This window comes from Thamnophis sirtalis, unplaced genomic scaffold (genome assembly GCF_051295495.1).
Source record: "Thamnophis sirtalis isolate CommonGarterSnake01/CBP01778 unplaced genomic scaffold, rThaSir2_p1.2 scaffold_12, whole genome shotgun sequence".
NCBI lineage: Eukaryota > Metazoa > Chordata > Lepidosauria > Squamata > Natricidae > Thamnophis > Thamnophis sirtalis.
The window spans coordinates 41,895,966-41,910,681 of record NW_028261392.1 but is presented as its reverse complement, the minus strand read 5'-3'; the positions used below and the strand labels follow the sequence as shown (position 1 = coordinate 41,910,681).

At 44.4% G+C, this 14,716-nt stretch overlaps 1 protein-coding gene across 2 annotated transcripts in view; it reads left to right on the top strand.

Annotated features, from left to right (window-relative positions):
- The window catches only part of NLGN4X (neuroligin 4 X-linked), a 236,946-nt gene that overhangs the window by 134,474 nt on the left and 87,756 nt on the right, over positions 1-14,716 (top strand). The window contains exon 3 of one of the 2 annotated variants that reach the window (XM_087726768.1): positions 6,776-6,835. The exons of the other annotated variant lie outside the window; for it this stretch is intronic. Coding sequence (XP_087582894.1) covers positions 6,776-6,835 — 60 coding nt within the window. The remainder of the gene's footprint in view (positions 1-6,775; positions 6,836-14,716) is intronic. 2 annotated transcript variants of the gene reach the window in all.

Below are 14,716 nucleotides of genomic sequence, written 5' to 3'. Positions count from 1 at the left end.
CAGCAAGTTGTGTTACTGACCTTATGGTATAGTAAATCATTACTGCTGATGTATACATGTTCCAGCATACCTATGCATGCCTGCACTTATGCTACAACAGTTGGAGACCAATCTCTCGAAGCATTTCAGAACTACAGACATTAGTGCCATTGGTTTCTAGTCATTTAGGCAGTTAATTGCTGTTTTCTTTGGGACTGTGGCAATTTTATCCATAAGGAGAGCTTTAAAGACCCCTTTTCCGGGTAGATTGGACAGTGATTTTTGACATAAGTCAATTAAATGCTTTCGGGGGGGGGGGGGGGAACGGGAAGCGACTTGCCCGTCGCTTGAATAATTACACTAGAAGATTTACAGATATCCCGAAGTTCATGAAGGTGCGCTACCTGTTCCTTCGAGAAACCCAACCCCATACTCACGAAATGAGAGGGTGCTTCATTCGCCGATGGCCGTCCCTGGGTGCGAGGCTTTCCCAGCCGGTGGTGAGATGACGCGGATCACGTTGGGGTCATCAGATGTGATTTCTCCGCGGGTCGCCCATGAGGCCAATGATGAAGGAAGACACGGACACGAGTTCCCTCGGGATGAGACGACCCAGAGCAGAGTCCGGAGGCCTCTTTTATTGAGTATACACAAAGGAAGGGTGGAGTTGCAAGGTCTATGTAGGCCAATCATGGTTGTACAAGTCTATGGTATATGGTAAATCATCTATTTGCCACACAAACCTCTGACCCTAGTAAAGCTCATAGTCAGCAGGTAAATCTTTTACTGGCACACAAACTTCTGACCCCATAATGCTCAGAGTCAGCAAGTTGTAACCTCTGCCCTACATAATGCTTAAAATCAGCAAGTTGTAACCTCTGCCCTACATAATGCTTAAAGTCAGCAAGTTGTGTTACTGACCTTATGGTATAGTAAATCATTACTGCTGATGTATACATGTTCCAGCATACCTATGCATGCCTGCACTTATGCTACAACAGTTGGAGACCAATCTCTCGAAGCATTTCAGAACTACAGACATTAGTGCCATTGGTTTCTAGTCATTTAGGCAGTTAATTGCTGTTTTCTTTGGGACTGTGGCAATAGTGGCTGCTTACAAGCATGATGAAACATTGGCTGTTTGCAGGGAGATGTTAAAAATCCTTGTCAGGACCCCTGCTAATTGATCAGCACAATTCTTTACCACTATCCCCAGCACGTCATATGGACTTGCAGCTTTGCTAGGATTCACAGTCTTCAATATAGCTCTCACTTGGTGTTGGTAAGGAGTGAGTGGCTGGGAATCAGAAGGCTGGTGGGCAGAGGCTATGGGGTCTGGTCTTTTCACCTTGTAGCAGGTGAAGAAGTTGTTCAACTCCTCTACCAACGAGGCATCAGTGTTGACCATGTTCATCATGTTGCCCTTATGATTAGTTAGATGTTGCAGTCCCTGCCACACTTTCTTCAGGTTGTTGTCTGCTAGATGGTTCTCCACCTTATGTTTGTCTTGTTGTTTTGCCCTCTTAATGCCTCTTCTGAGGTTTGCCCTGCCTATCTTTATATATCACTGTCCCCTGCCTTAAAGACAGAATCCCTGGCTCTCAGAAGCAACTGTACCTTGGCAATCATCCAGGATTTGAAATTCCCATAAACTCTGATGCGCCTGTCCACTGTTACGCTATCAGTGCAAACTTTGATATATGAGAATACGGCATCGGTGTATTCATGCAGGTCTTGATGTTCTATATACATCTATATTTCTCAGCATTGAGGACACCATTGATCCTGTCCAAAACTCCAACTCCATTTTCAGAAATGCAGCTGCAAACTTGCAAGGAACACCCCCCACACTTCACTGTTGCTTGCAGACACTCACTATTGTACTGCTCCCCAGTCCTTTGAGGAACAAACTTGCTCCTGCTGCAGCTAAATACCTCAACTTTGACTCATAAGTTCAGAACTTCTGAACTTTTTTTTTGCACCCCAGTTCCTATGTTTTCATGCATAGTTGAGTCGCTTAACCTTGTTTCCATGTCAGAGGTATAGCTTTTAGGTCACAATTTTTCCATGAAGACCACTTCTGGCCAGAATTCTCCAGACAATAGATGGGTGTACCTGGTTCCCTCTGGTTTCTGCCAATTCTCTACTGATGGCACTGCTGGACATATTCCAATGTCAAAGAGAAGTAAGCATGATGTGTCTTTCATCTCTTCTACGTCTTCAACATGGCCTGTTTCTTTGTGCTTCTCCAAAAGAGCTTGGACAGCAGATCTTGAAGCCCCAATCTGCTTTGAAATCTTACTAATGTGGTATAGCCACTTTTTGTCTTTTCCTGTGCTCAGTTTTGCCATGGTGTATGACTTATGGCATGAAACTGTCTTCCATAATCTGACCTTGGTATAATTGTTTAATCATACACCTAACTCTAATCCTACAAAATCCCTGACTTTGTGCAAGTGTAAGAATTGATGCTGTTTTGAAGGCAAAGGGTAATACAATATAATAGGACAGTTGGAAGGGACCTTGGATGTCTTCTACCCCCTGCCTAGGTAGGAAACTCTAAACTGTTTCAGACAAATGGCTATCCAACACTTCATGTGATCTTGATTCAATCCCATAGTCACATCAAATATTGATTTGATTTAAATTTCTGTTCATTTACTTAATAAACTATTAACACTTCAATTTCTGAAAACATTCTTAATTTACAGTATTTTTGCACATCTGCCTAACACTTTTGCATAGTACTCTATGTATGTTACACACAGAGAGACAGAGTGGTACCTCCATACTTAAGTGCTTCAAAACTCATCAAATTTGGTACTCGGTGTATTTTGATGTGAAAATGTCCTGGAACTTGTTATTTCTTGGTACTCAACACACTGCAATAGGAAGAGGGGGATGGGCATTGAGAATGGACAGGAAATTGACCAAGCCAGGAAGATCACTATAAAAAGAAGTGCGGAATGGCTGTAGAGGGTGGCCAGGAATTTGGCCAGGCTGGGAAGATTGCTGACATACAGAAGAGACAGATAGGAAGTCCTTCCTGGTCAAAACACCCCCAAAATAATCACATGTTATCTCACATGGTTTCTTTGGTGCATATCTTTTTTAATATTCATCATGCTTCCTGGAAGCAATTAACATTGAATACCAAGATACTATTGTGAATACACACACACACACACACACACACACACACACACACACACACTTATAATAACAGAATCCTACTTAACAATGAATTTCATGTGCTTATTTCTATTAACTAAGAAAAGGATTTCAAAATAATTATATTAATATTATATGAAATTTATCATGTATTCTGAACAATAAGCAGTATAGAAATATATGCATTTCGTAAGGGTGTCTTTTTAAAATACAGATGCATGGGAAATGGGATGACAAAGACATGTGATAAACAAATAATAGAAAAATCATACTGTATTTTCTTTCTGTAAAATGATAAGGTTCTGATAATTTGAAAACAAATTAGAAATGTAATTAAATATGTGAACAGTGAGGCCTAACCAAACAATAACAATATAACTACATTAAGAATAATTATTAGATCCACAAAAATAGAATGCAGATAAATTAACAGTAATGAGAAAATGATCTCACTGTCAAAGGTTACTTTGGGAATAAAAATGAAATGAGAGACACAATAAAAATTAAATATTAAATATTAGTTATACTACTAGCTGCACAATTCATTGATTACTAAACAGTACTAATAAAAGGCTATGCAATCTCTGAGCAATAAATAGTATATAACAAAAGATAAATAAACATTATCAGGCTATTAAAGCACAATTAAAAATGCTGTAAAAGCATGTTTGGCACACATTAATAGAAACTGCTTAAGAAGCCCATTATGGTTTGTTTGTTTGTTTGTTTGTTTGTTTGTTTGTTTGTTTGTTTGAGTATTATTGTATTTTCTAAAGAAAATCACAGTATAATTTTATCTACAACAGGGTAAATTAAAATTCATCTCATTTTATAACAGATTTATATAGACAGAAAGAGACAGACAGACTAATCAACAAAAAGACACAGACTCATTTTTCATTTTCCTAAAAGAATTTCCACATGATTAAGCAAAGAAAAGTAGGAAAGAAATGATAAATTAATGTACAAATTGTAAAAATGAATTGGCCCTCTAATGTTAAATTTTGAAGTGTTGGCTCCCAATGCAACAATGTGTATATACTACACAAAAATAGTAGCTCTACACCACACTAAGATGGTTGATTAGAAAACATGTCTTTAGTTCGGGGCATACTGGTTACCTGGACTAAACTTTCTGGATATTGGATGCAATTACGTCTCAACTTTAGCTTTGATCCTGATATCCCATATCCTTTTATTTATAAAAAGCAACTGGGATCTTTAGAACAAAGGAGTCAGTTGACTTTTTCCCTGCAGTTTCTGGTTTGTCTCTCTCCTGTCACTTTATAGGCTTTTTCAACCCCAGTTCTAAGCTGCTTATTTAGCTTTGTCAGATTCACTCTATGATAAAAGCATACACACAAATCAGTATTGAAACTGGAGTGCCTTATCTCACTCAATAAAAGAAGGATAATCCATCATAGACAATCTTCACTTTGAAAAAAGCACAATAGCTGTAGTTTCCTAGTAGTCTCCAAATTTCCTGAAGGTCATTTTAATAGCTTGCTTGCTTATTGGTTTGTTTGCTTGTTTGACTAATATTAGCTGTCCATCTTATGCACCATACCCACGGGTGGCTTTCAGACAATAATTAAAACAAAAGAAAAAGTAAAATCAGGAGTATCCAATGACATACATATCAAATAACACTGGTGTCTGTTCCAACCATGTTAATGAAGGGAAAGTTCTTTATAAGCAAGTATTTCTGATTGAATGTATGTTTTCATAGCTGCTATTTATTGAGGAAATGTTTCTCAGTAATGGTATAGAAGATAATGAATATACCATGTCACTATTCCCACTGTCAGATTCCTCTGAGCAGAACTGAAAGCACTCTCTGTGATTGCTGGTAATCAGGGCCGAACTGAATTGTACTTAAAAATCCTGAAACTGAAATTGCAATCCCCATGCTTTAAAAAAATGTTTCAGTCCCATATTGCATTATCCTCTTATTTGGATTTGTTTTAAAAATGAATGTTTTTACTCCCTTTTATTATGCTCATATGTATTTTCATAGTGATCCAAAGACTTAAATAGTCTCAGCAAGAATTTTTTTTTTCTGATCAGAGGTAAAGTCAAAATACTTTAATGAATGGCAAAAATAAAATTATGATTGAACACAGTGCTATTTCTGAACAAATTGATTTTGATTTATTGGATTTTATTTTTATTTCAGTATAAAATATTTGGAAAGTCTTCAGGTGTTGAATACTGTTGCCAATTTATACAACAAAAATATTATACAATGCCTATCTTCTACATAAGAGTAAAGCATTTTATATTATTAAAAATAATAACAATAGCACTTGGACCTATATACCACCCCATGGTGCTTAACAGCATTCTCTGGATGGTCTACAAAGTCACCATATTGCCCCAATATGGGTCTTCATTTTACCAACCTTCGAAGGATGGAGGGTTGAGTCTACTTTGAACTCCATCAGGATTGAACTCCAGGATGTAGCCAGAGTTTGCCTGCAATTCTGCATTCTAAGCATTGCACCGCCAGTAAATCATTTACCTATTTATATATTCCACATTCATTTTCCTTTACATGTTTTTAATGTTGGCATTGTTTTTATGTTGATGTGTGGCACTAAAGCAGTCCATTCATGTAATCTCTTTGATAATATAGAAATGAAATTCTATGAAAAGGCTATATGAGGCAGATAGGATTCAGATTTTTTGCTACATGAAAGTCTCTTTGGTTCAAGATTAAAGTTTAAAATGTACACACAGAGATAAATCCATCTATAAGAAGACAGAATAAGGATGGGTGTTTTGACTGAAAGCTTTAACAAAGATATAAAGCATTAGATTGGAAGAAATTGTCATAATTACCTCTCAAAGGCTATAGTTTAGTTTTGAAATGTTTCAATACAATAGAATTATACAATATTCTCCACCTTATGTAAGGTGCTGTTTTTAGGGGATTGGTTGCACGTGATTGTGTTTTGGTTATCATAGTTAAGTCACATCTTTTCAAAACAAAGTGCATTAATCATGTGAATTCAATTCATTCATATTCAGATGTGTTTCTGTCTAAAATCAGCTTTGTAAAATAGATTTTGACCTACAAGTTGTTGATACAATAGCTAATAAACTGTCTATGATTTTTTTTTTTATTTTCAAATACTGTAGGTTTGCCATGAAATTAGGATGGCAACTTCTTGTAGTTCTTGGGATCCAAGTTCAGTGTGGTTAGGGTTAAAATGTATATTGAATAACTGATATTGAATTTCATAGGTGTTTTCATCATGTCTCCATATCTTAAATAGCTTTCATAAAAGTCCATTTGATCTATCACGTACTGAAAATTGAACTCTCAATGTGAAAAATAAATATATACATATCTTTTACCAATCACATTTAATCAAACTAATGGCACTAACACAAGATAAACAGTTTTTCCTCACTAGCATTTTTAAAAAATTGTTGGGATATTTTTAGATTTATGTTTCTATGGAATTTGCAACCATTATTTTTCCAGTACAAATGTTGACTTTTTTGTGTGTATTACATTTTTTTCTTTTGCAATTTCCGGATCGTTTCTTTAAATTTTGGGGAATTTGCCATTTTCAAATTATCTTTTTTCCCTTTATTCTCCTGCTCCCTCTGAACCTAGGAGCCAACACAAAGAAAAGCGCAGATGATATAACCAGTACTGATCATGGGGAAGATGAAGGTATTCTTGTTGTTGTTTTTTCCCCCCAAAAAATGCAGTCCTGATATGCATGAACATAAAAAAATTTCCCCTCCTTTATTTAATCACACACATTTTGGTGTGGTGTTTTATTTTTGTCTTATCTAAAATCCACCTTCCTTTTTTTCTAAAACACAAATTAGCATTTAGATTACTGCAATTCCTATTTGAGATAAGAGTTCAAATTATCTATAATATCTGTGAACTGAGTAGCATAAATGTTATTTACAATCAAATGCTTATTCCAATTCCCAACTTTTAAGTGGGAAGAAAAGAAATGGAACCGAAACCTTGCATGTTCTGTATATTTTCTTTTCCCTTTTAGTAGCTTGTAAATTCACCTTCACATTATTTTTCTTCTCTTTCTGTTATATTGGATGCAATTTCACTTCCCTTGGGGTTTTTTTTCTTTTCTTTTTCTTATCTTCAATATGTAAACAAGTCAAGGAAATTCAGGGATGCTTTCTAACTTGCTTTGTTTTATTTTTTTAAAGTTTCCTTCTTTTGCATGTAATTGGGGCAAAATTGCCTCCACCATTTATTCCCGCATTTCTCTTGAAAAAATATTTTGTGAGTTTATACAATAGTCAACAAATGATAGGTGTCCTATTTGGGATTCTATCACTTGCATGTTATTGTAAAATTGCAAGTAAACCTATTTCTGTAAATATTTTAATAGAATCTTTGGGATGTTATGAGTACAGCTGCTCAGGCAGTATCAGCCCTGAGAAACTGGTAGGGGTGTGTTTGTGTGTATTCTTTAAATTACTTGATAATAATCAACTGCAAAGGATTTGGAACTTTCCTAAGGATTTAGTTAATTCTTGCAGACCACTATATTGTACTATGCAAAAATGCCTTTCTCTAAGTAAAATAAGTCAGAAAGTTATATACATTATAGTAGGCTAGGCTTATTTTTTTTACCTGCATACTTTTTCAAATTTCTGTAAAAAAAGTAATCCAGCCAAAACCTTTCTAAAATATATCTCTTTGGTATATTTTGATGGTTTTACAGACTTAGAATAAACATGGCCAACATTACATTTCATGATAGAAATTTGCACTGAGTGGCATTGTAAAAGTACCAGTATTTTCTATCTACAGTTATCTTTCCATGGAATGATTAGTTGAGATATGAAGCGTGCAGAGGATCTATGAGAAATTAGGATTGAAACTTGTACCATAAATGTAAAATTAAGGGAAATACCCATTTGTATTAGGAATGTGTACTTTTGACATCTTCTCTTGGTATGGTCTTGTTTTACGACTGTCACCTGATTTTTTTCCTCAATTTTCATATCTGATACATTCTACATTCTCCATTCAGAAATGTGTATAGTATGGTGGGATCACCTTTTAATATCCTGTTTCTCAAGATACAAAATGATTCCTATTTTTTAGAAATGTAGCTGCTAAAATATCTGTTTTTTGGGTAATGCAACAGTTATCTTATTTTTCCTTGCAGTCTTCAAGTATTTTCAAATAATGAAACTAGATGTTTATTTCATATTCAAATATAGGCTTGTGTGATCCAAGGAACAACTTAATTTTCCAGAGGAGGGGGAGGGAGTGGTCACGTGTGGGTTTTATCTTAGCCTGATTGGTCCCAAAGACTGAGAGCAAAGCTTTAAATACTGGTGCCTTCCAATCCTGCCCCAGATTCTCTCAGTCTTTGGTCCAAACACTGTTAGAGAGATATAGGTAGGATTTATTGTTGTTTTGCAATCTGGTTTCTATTTGGATTAATTGGGCACTTTAAAACGTTCTCCTAAATTCCAAATTGTGCAGCTGCGGCCCCAAGGGACAGTCATCTGCCTCGGGCGGTTGGGGAGGACCCTGTGGGGCGTTCTGCCTCCCCCCTGTGGGCCTGGAGCCTTAGCCCTATCCCCGGGAGTGCGGGGGTGTCAGCTCCTTTTTCGGCGGCTGCAGTGGCAGCTGCGCGGGCCATAAAGCCTCGGGAAGCAGCAGCGGCGTCGTGAGGCGTCCCCTAGCCGCTTGCGGAGCCGACGATCGTCGGATCAGCTTCCGCATTCATTTATGGGCATTCTCTGGCTGCGAGTGGCCTCTGGGGGAGGGGGTGCGAGCCTGAGTGCCGCGTGGCCTCCCCCGTCCTCTCTGGAAGCGGCGCGGGCATCTGAGCACCCAGCTGAGCCACAGGAGGCTTGATTTGGCCGCTGGGCTGGTCCGAAGAGACCCGGCGGCCATTTTTGTTGCCGCCACCTGCGCGAGGAGCGCGCTTTGATCTGCGGATGCCCAGGCCTTATTCCCTCATGCCTTGAAGCCCTCGTTCCAGCATCGGACACATGAGTAGGCATGGACGAGGAGCCTGAAATTCCCCAGGGCCAGGAGGTGGGCCTGATTGGGGGTGGGGAAGGCCTAGGGCAGGGGGTTGACCAGAGTATTCCCCCCCCCCGGATTCTGCGAAGGCCCAACGCCCAGCTAGATCCTCCACTAGGGAGGAAGCCAGGAGGCACAGGGCTATTGAAAAAACTTTTGCAAGGGCTGAAAGACAGGCCAAGTCTACTAGGCCTTCATCCCGGGATAGCTCCAGGTCCCTTCTGGGCCCTCTTTCAGCACGTTCTTCCCCTAGAGGATTTAGCCCTTATTCTTCCCACTCGGTCTCTCCAGATAGGCCTCGTTCCTACTCCAGAAGGAGGCGATCTCCCTCTCCTTCCCCTTCTAGGGATCCCTTGGAGGGGACGTCTAGGGGGCCCTGTCCCTCACGCAGGTTGGCCCCGCAAGGTTGGCCTTTGGTGATGTAGAAGATTTGGGGCACCTTCCTGAGGATATTAAAAGGCTTATTTCTGCAGCCATTGCTAGGGGTGTTGCCCAGCGGGACAAGGGGTCCTTTTCTTCCAGGCATGGGGGACTTGGCAGGGCCCAGTGTCGTGCTTCCTCTCCTTCCATGGTGAGCGAAGCTTCTTTCTTGGGGGGGGGGGGAGAGCCTCCCGGACATGGGCTTCTCGGATGATGAGAATGCAGGCCTTTCAGATGAGCCCACGTCTAAGGGCCTCTTTGTTCCAGCCATGTTCAAGATCCTCTTGGATAAGGCGAGGCAGACCACCAAGGTTGGAACGGGGGACCCCTCGGTGCCCCTGCCTAGAGATCCTGACATGGCCATGTTCTCCGCCATGGCAACTAACAAGGAGGAAATTCCAGCTCCTCCCCTGTTTTTGGAGATCTTGACCGATCAATGGGCTCGCCCCTCCAATTTCTCTGCTCCAGGGAGTAATGACCGCCGGCACTATAAGGTGGAGCAGACCTTTGCCCAGGCCATTCAATTGCCTGCCATTGACACCCCAGTGGCCACCCTTGTTTCCTTCTCTCCGGTGGTTTCAGGCGATACGGCGGATAAGATGAAGCCGGAGGATAAGCGTGCTGAGCTTACCTTGCGGAAGAATTTTAATGCCACTGCGTGGGCTATCAAATCCACAGCCTCGACCTCCTACTTTAACCGTGCCACTGTTATGTGGCTTAAGAAGCTTCAGGAGCACATTCCCATCCAGGACGAGCGGATCCACCAAGATCTCTTTAAGATCATGGCGGCTTGCCAGTTCTCTGCTGATGCGACCCTGGACATGGTAAAGTTTGCGTCCAGTGCCTTAGCCACCTCTGTTACCTCGCGTAGGCTTCTTTGGCTACGCCACTGGCAGATGGATAACAAGGCTAAGTGGGATTTGGCAGCCGCCCCTTTGAAGGGGCCCAATCTTTTCGGGGAGGCTCTTGTCCCCATCTTGGTTGAGGACAAGGACAAGAAGAAGGTCCTTCCCACTAATGCTAAGAAACCCGAGGCTAAGTCTCGCCCTTTCCATAGACAAAGGTATAGGGCTACAGATGGTTCCACCACAAAAGCGCGTAGGACAAAATCGCGCTCGACAAAATCGCGCTGTGACGTCATCACAGCGCGACGAAAAAGATCGAAAAAATGTAAAAATAAAGCTAAAACCTTCCCCTAACCCCCCCAAACCTAACCCTAAACCTAACCCTAACCCTAACTCTTAACCTAACCCTAAACCTAACCCTAAACCTAACCGTTAAAGTAACGAAAAACGTAACGCTAACCCTTATCCTAACCCTAACGCTAACGCTAACGCTCTAAACCTAACCCTAACCCTTACCCTTACCCTAACCCTAACCCTAACCCTAACCCTTACCTTTATGTGAATCGGCTTGCTTTAATTTAATTTTTATTAATTTTTATTTGAATTTTTCGATCTTTTTCGTCGCGCTGTGATGACGTCAAAGGCGCGATTTTGTCGATCGCGCTTTTGTCGTCCGCGCTTTTGACGGGTCACGCTACAGATTACGGCTATAACCAATGCTTTTCTTCTTTCCCAACTGATAGGCAATTCTCCGGGTCGTCCTTTCAGGACAGGAATCGATTCCAGGGCCACTCCAGGCGGCCCTTTTGTGGGGGAGGCGGTTGTTCCTTCCGCAGGGGGAAGTGACTCGAACCCGAGTCGTCCCATCGGCAGCCGCCTCTCCCTCTATGCGGATCAATGGGACAAGATCACGTCGGACGCTTGGGTCCGAGCCACGGTTCGTCACGGTCTCAGGTTAGAATTTCTCTCCACTCCTCCAAACCTCTTCCGGTCATTCCCTCCGTCTCGGAGTCGGGAGCGCCGCCGCCTGATGGATCAGGCAATCGCCCACCTTCTCGACATTCGGGTGGTGGAGGCAGTTCCTCTAGGGGAACGAGGCCTGGGCCACTACTCCAACCTCTTCATGGTTCCGAAGAGCACGGGGGGCTGGAGGGCGATTCTAGGCCTCAAGCGCCTGTTTCTGGCGTATAGACGCTTCAAAATGTCATCCCTCAAATCTATCCTTCAGGGCATCAGGAAGGGGGACTTCCTGGCCTCCGTGGATCTCACGGAGGCCTATCTTCACATTCCCATCCTGCCCGCTCATCGCCGGTTCTTGAGGTTCTCTCACGGGTCCCATCACTACCCGTACAGGGCTCTGCCCTTCGGCCTGGCCTCAGCCCCATGGACCTTCACAAACGTTCTGGCAGCTCATCTGCGGTTTGTACCGGTTCGTCTCCAGTGTTATGTAGACGATGTCTTGGTTCAGGCGGGGTCCCTTCCTCAGGCCGTCTCGGATCTTCGGCTCACCATTCGGAACCTTCAAGGCCTGGGCTTTTCGGTGAACTTCGCCAAGAGTCATCTTTCCCCCTCCACTCGCATTCTGCAGCTGGGGACAGTCATAGATTCCAAGTCAGGGGTGGTTAGTCTGTCTCAGGAACGGCAGGACAGCCTCCGTCGTCTGGTGGAAAGCATTCGTGCAAGGTGGTCCACTTCCATCCTCTCTCTATCACAGTCAAGATGGTCTCTTGCATTGGGATTGTCCCATGGGCCAGGCTTCATCTCAGGCCCCTCCAGTGGGAACTCATCCCATTTCAGAGGGGACGATTGAGCAATTCTCTTCGGACTCTCCATCTCCCGGCGGGGGTCCGGGTCTCTCTGGCATGGTGGCTCTCCATGGCCATTCAGCGGGGCTGCTGCTTCTGGGAGCCGGACAGGGTGACCATCACCACGGACGCAAGTCTGTTCCTGTGGGGGGCCCTGGTGGGCTCTCGGATGGTGCAGGGCAGGTGAACGGCCTCGGATCTCCACCACAACATAAATTGGCTGGAGCTGAAGGCTGCGCGACTGGCTCTGCATCACTTCCAGTCCTCGGTGGAGGGGCGTCATGTGCTCCTCCTGACGGACAATGTGGCCACCAAGGCACACATCAATCGTCAAGGGGGGACCCACTCGTGGGCCCTCTGGTTGGATGCTCTGCGGCTGGGCTCCTGGGCGGAGAGGCACCTGCTGTTCTTGGTGTCGGAGCACATCTCGGGGCTCTCCAATGTCCAGGCGGATTGGCTCAGTCGAGCGACTCTGGACAACGGCGAGTGGCAACTCTACCCATCGCTGTTCCGGAGGATCTGCCAACGGTTCGGGTCTCCTCTGGTGGACCTGTTTGCGTCACCCATGAACTCCCAGCTTCCACAGTTTTTCACCCGTTTCCAGTCCAGGTCGGCGGAGGGCACGGACGCCCTCCGGAGCCGGTGGCCCCTGGGCCTTCTTTATGCTTTCCCTCCCATTCCCCTCATCCCGGGGACCATCAGGAAGGTGGTGGCGGAGGGGGCCCTGGTCATTCTAGTGGCCCCGTATTGGCCCAGGAGGCCCTGGTTCACGGATCTGGTGCAGCTGTCGTTGACCCCTCCGTGGAGGATTCCGCGGGGGGAGGTAGTCTTGCTGCAGGGGGCTCTGGTTCACCCGGAACCCCAGTGGCTTCATCTGACCGCCTGCCTCTTGAACGGCAGCTTCTGAGGGAGGCTCATCTGTCCTCCGGGGTCATTCATACCATCGAGGCAGCTCGGCGGCCATCGACAACCCGCATTTATAACTCCACCTGGGCGGCCTTCGTCCGATGGTGCTCGCCTAAGGGCATTTCTCCCGATAGGGCCACTATTCCCAACGTCTTGGATTTCCTTCAGAAAGGTCTTGAGGACGGGCTTTTGCAGAATACCTTGCGTCGACAAGTAGCAGCCCTGTCTTCAGTCCTGGGGGGGAGGTCTTCTTCCCTTTCCCAGTCTCCCCTGATCAAGCTTTTCCTGAAAAGGGCGGCTAATCTCAGGCCTCCCCCCGTCCACAGGTTCCCCATGTGGGATCTTCCCCTGGTGCTCAGGGCCTTGACAGGGGCCCCGTTCGAGCCCTCCGTACTGTTCATTTACGTTTCTTGTCGCTGAAAGTGGCCTTCCTGGTGGCGATTAAATCCGCCCGACGTATTTCTGAACTGGGTGCCCTGTCTTCCAGTGACGACCTTTGTCTCTTTCACCAGGACAGGGTGGTGCTTCGCCTTGACCCAGCCTTCATCCCGAAGGTGAATACCCCCTTTCATAGGGCTCAGGAGATTGTCCTGCCCGACTTTTGTCCGGGTCCCTCAAATGACAGGGAACGGCTCTGGCATCGGTTGGATGTCTGCCACGAATCTACCTCCGGCGGACCAAGGAGGTCCGAAGGTCGGAGGCCTTGTTTGTCTCCTTTCAGCCGGGGTCGCTGGGGTCGAGAGTGTCTTCGGCGACCATTGGCCGTTGGCTACATCAGGCCATTGTGGAGACTTACGGGGCTTCGGGTTGGCCAGCCCCGTCGGGGATCACGGCCCATTCTACCAGTAGTGCCGCGACCACGGCGGCTTGGGCCACGAGGGCCCCATTTGAGGACATCTGTTGTGCGGCCGCTTGGGCTTCCCCGATGTCTTTCATCCGACATTATCGTCTGGATGCCTTCGCGTCTGCGGACGCATCCTTCGGTCGGAGAGTGTTGCAGGGGGTGGCAGCTGAGGCTCCCCTTGGGCCCTAGTGGTTCCTGTTCTCCCTCCCTGGGACCTTTAGCTTGGGTATGTCCCACACGTGACCATTCCCTCCCCCTCCTCTGGAAAAAGGACGTTGGTCTTACCTGAACGTCTATTTTCGGAGGGGGGGAGATAGTGGTCACGACCCGCCCTGAGTCGTGTTCATTGGGGCCAAGGGGAGGGCCCAGGGGTTCCCAGGGTTTGTTGTGTTTTTTTTGTTGTTGTTGTTTCAGTTCTACCATTCGGCTTTGAGAATCTGGGCCAGGATTGGAAGGCACCAGTATTTAAAGCTTTGCTCTCAGTCTTTGGACCAATCAGGCTAAGATAAAACCCACACGTGACCACTCCCTCCCCCCCTCCGAAAATAGACGTTCAGGTAAGACCAACGTCCTTTCTAGTTATAAGACTACTTCACCTCCCTTTAAAAATTCTTACATGAATATAATAACAGTATATTACAATAGGTGATACTCCTGGAAAAAACATGCTTTTTATTTCAATCTATAACTACTGTAAGTAAACATA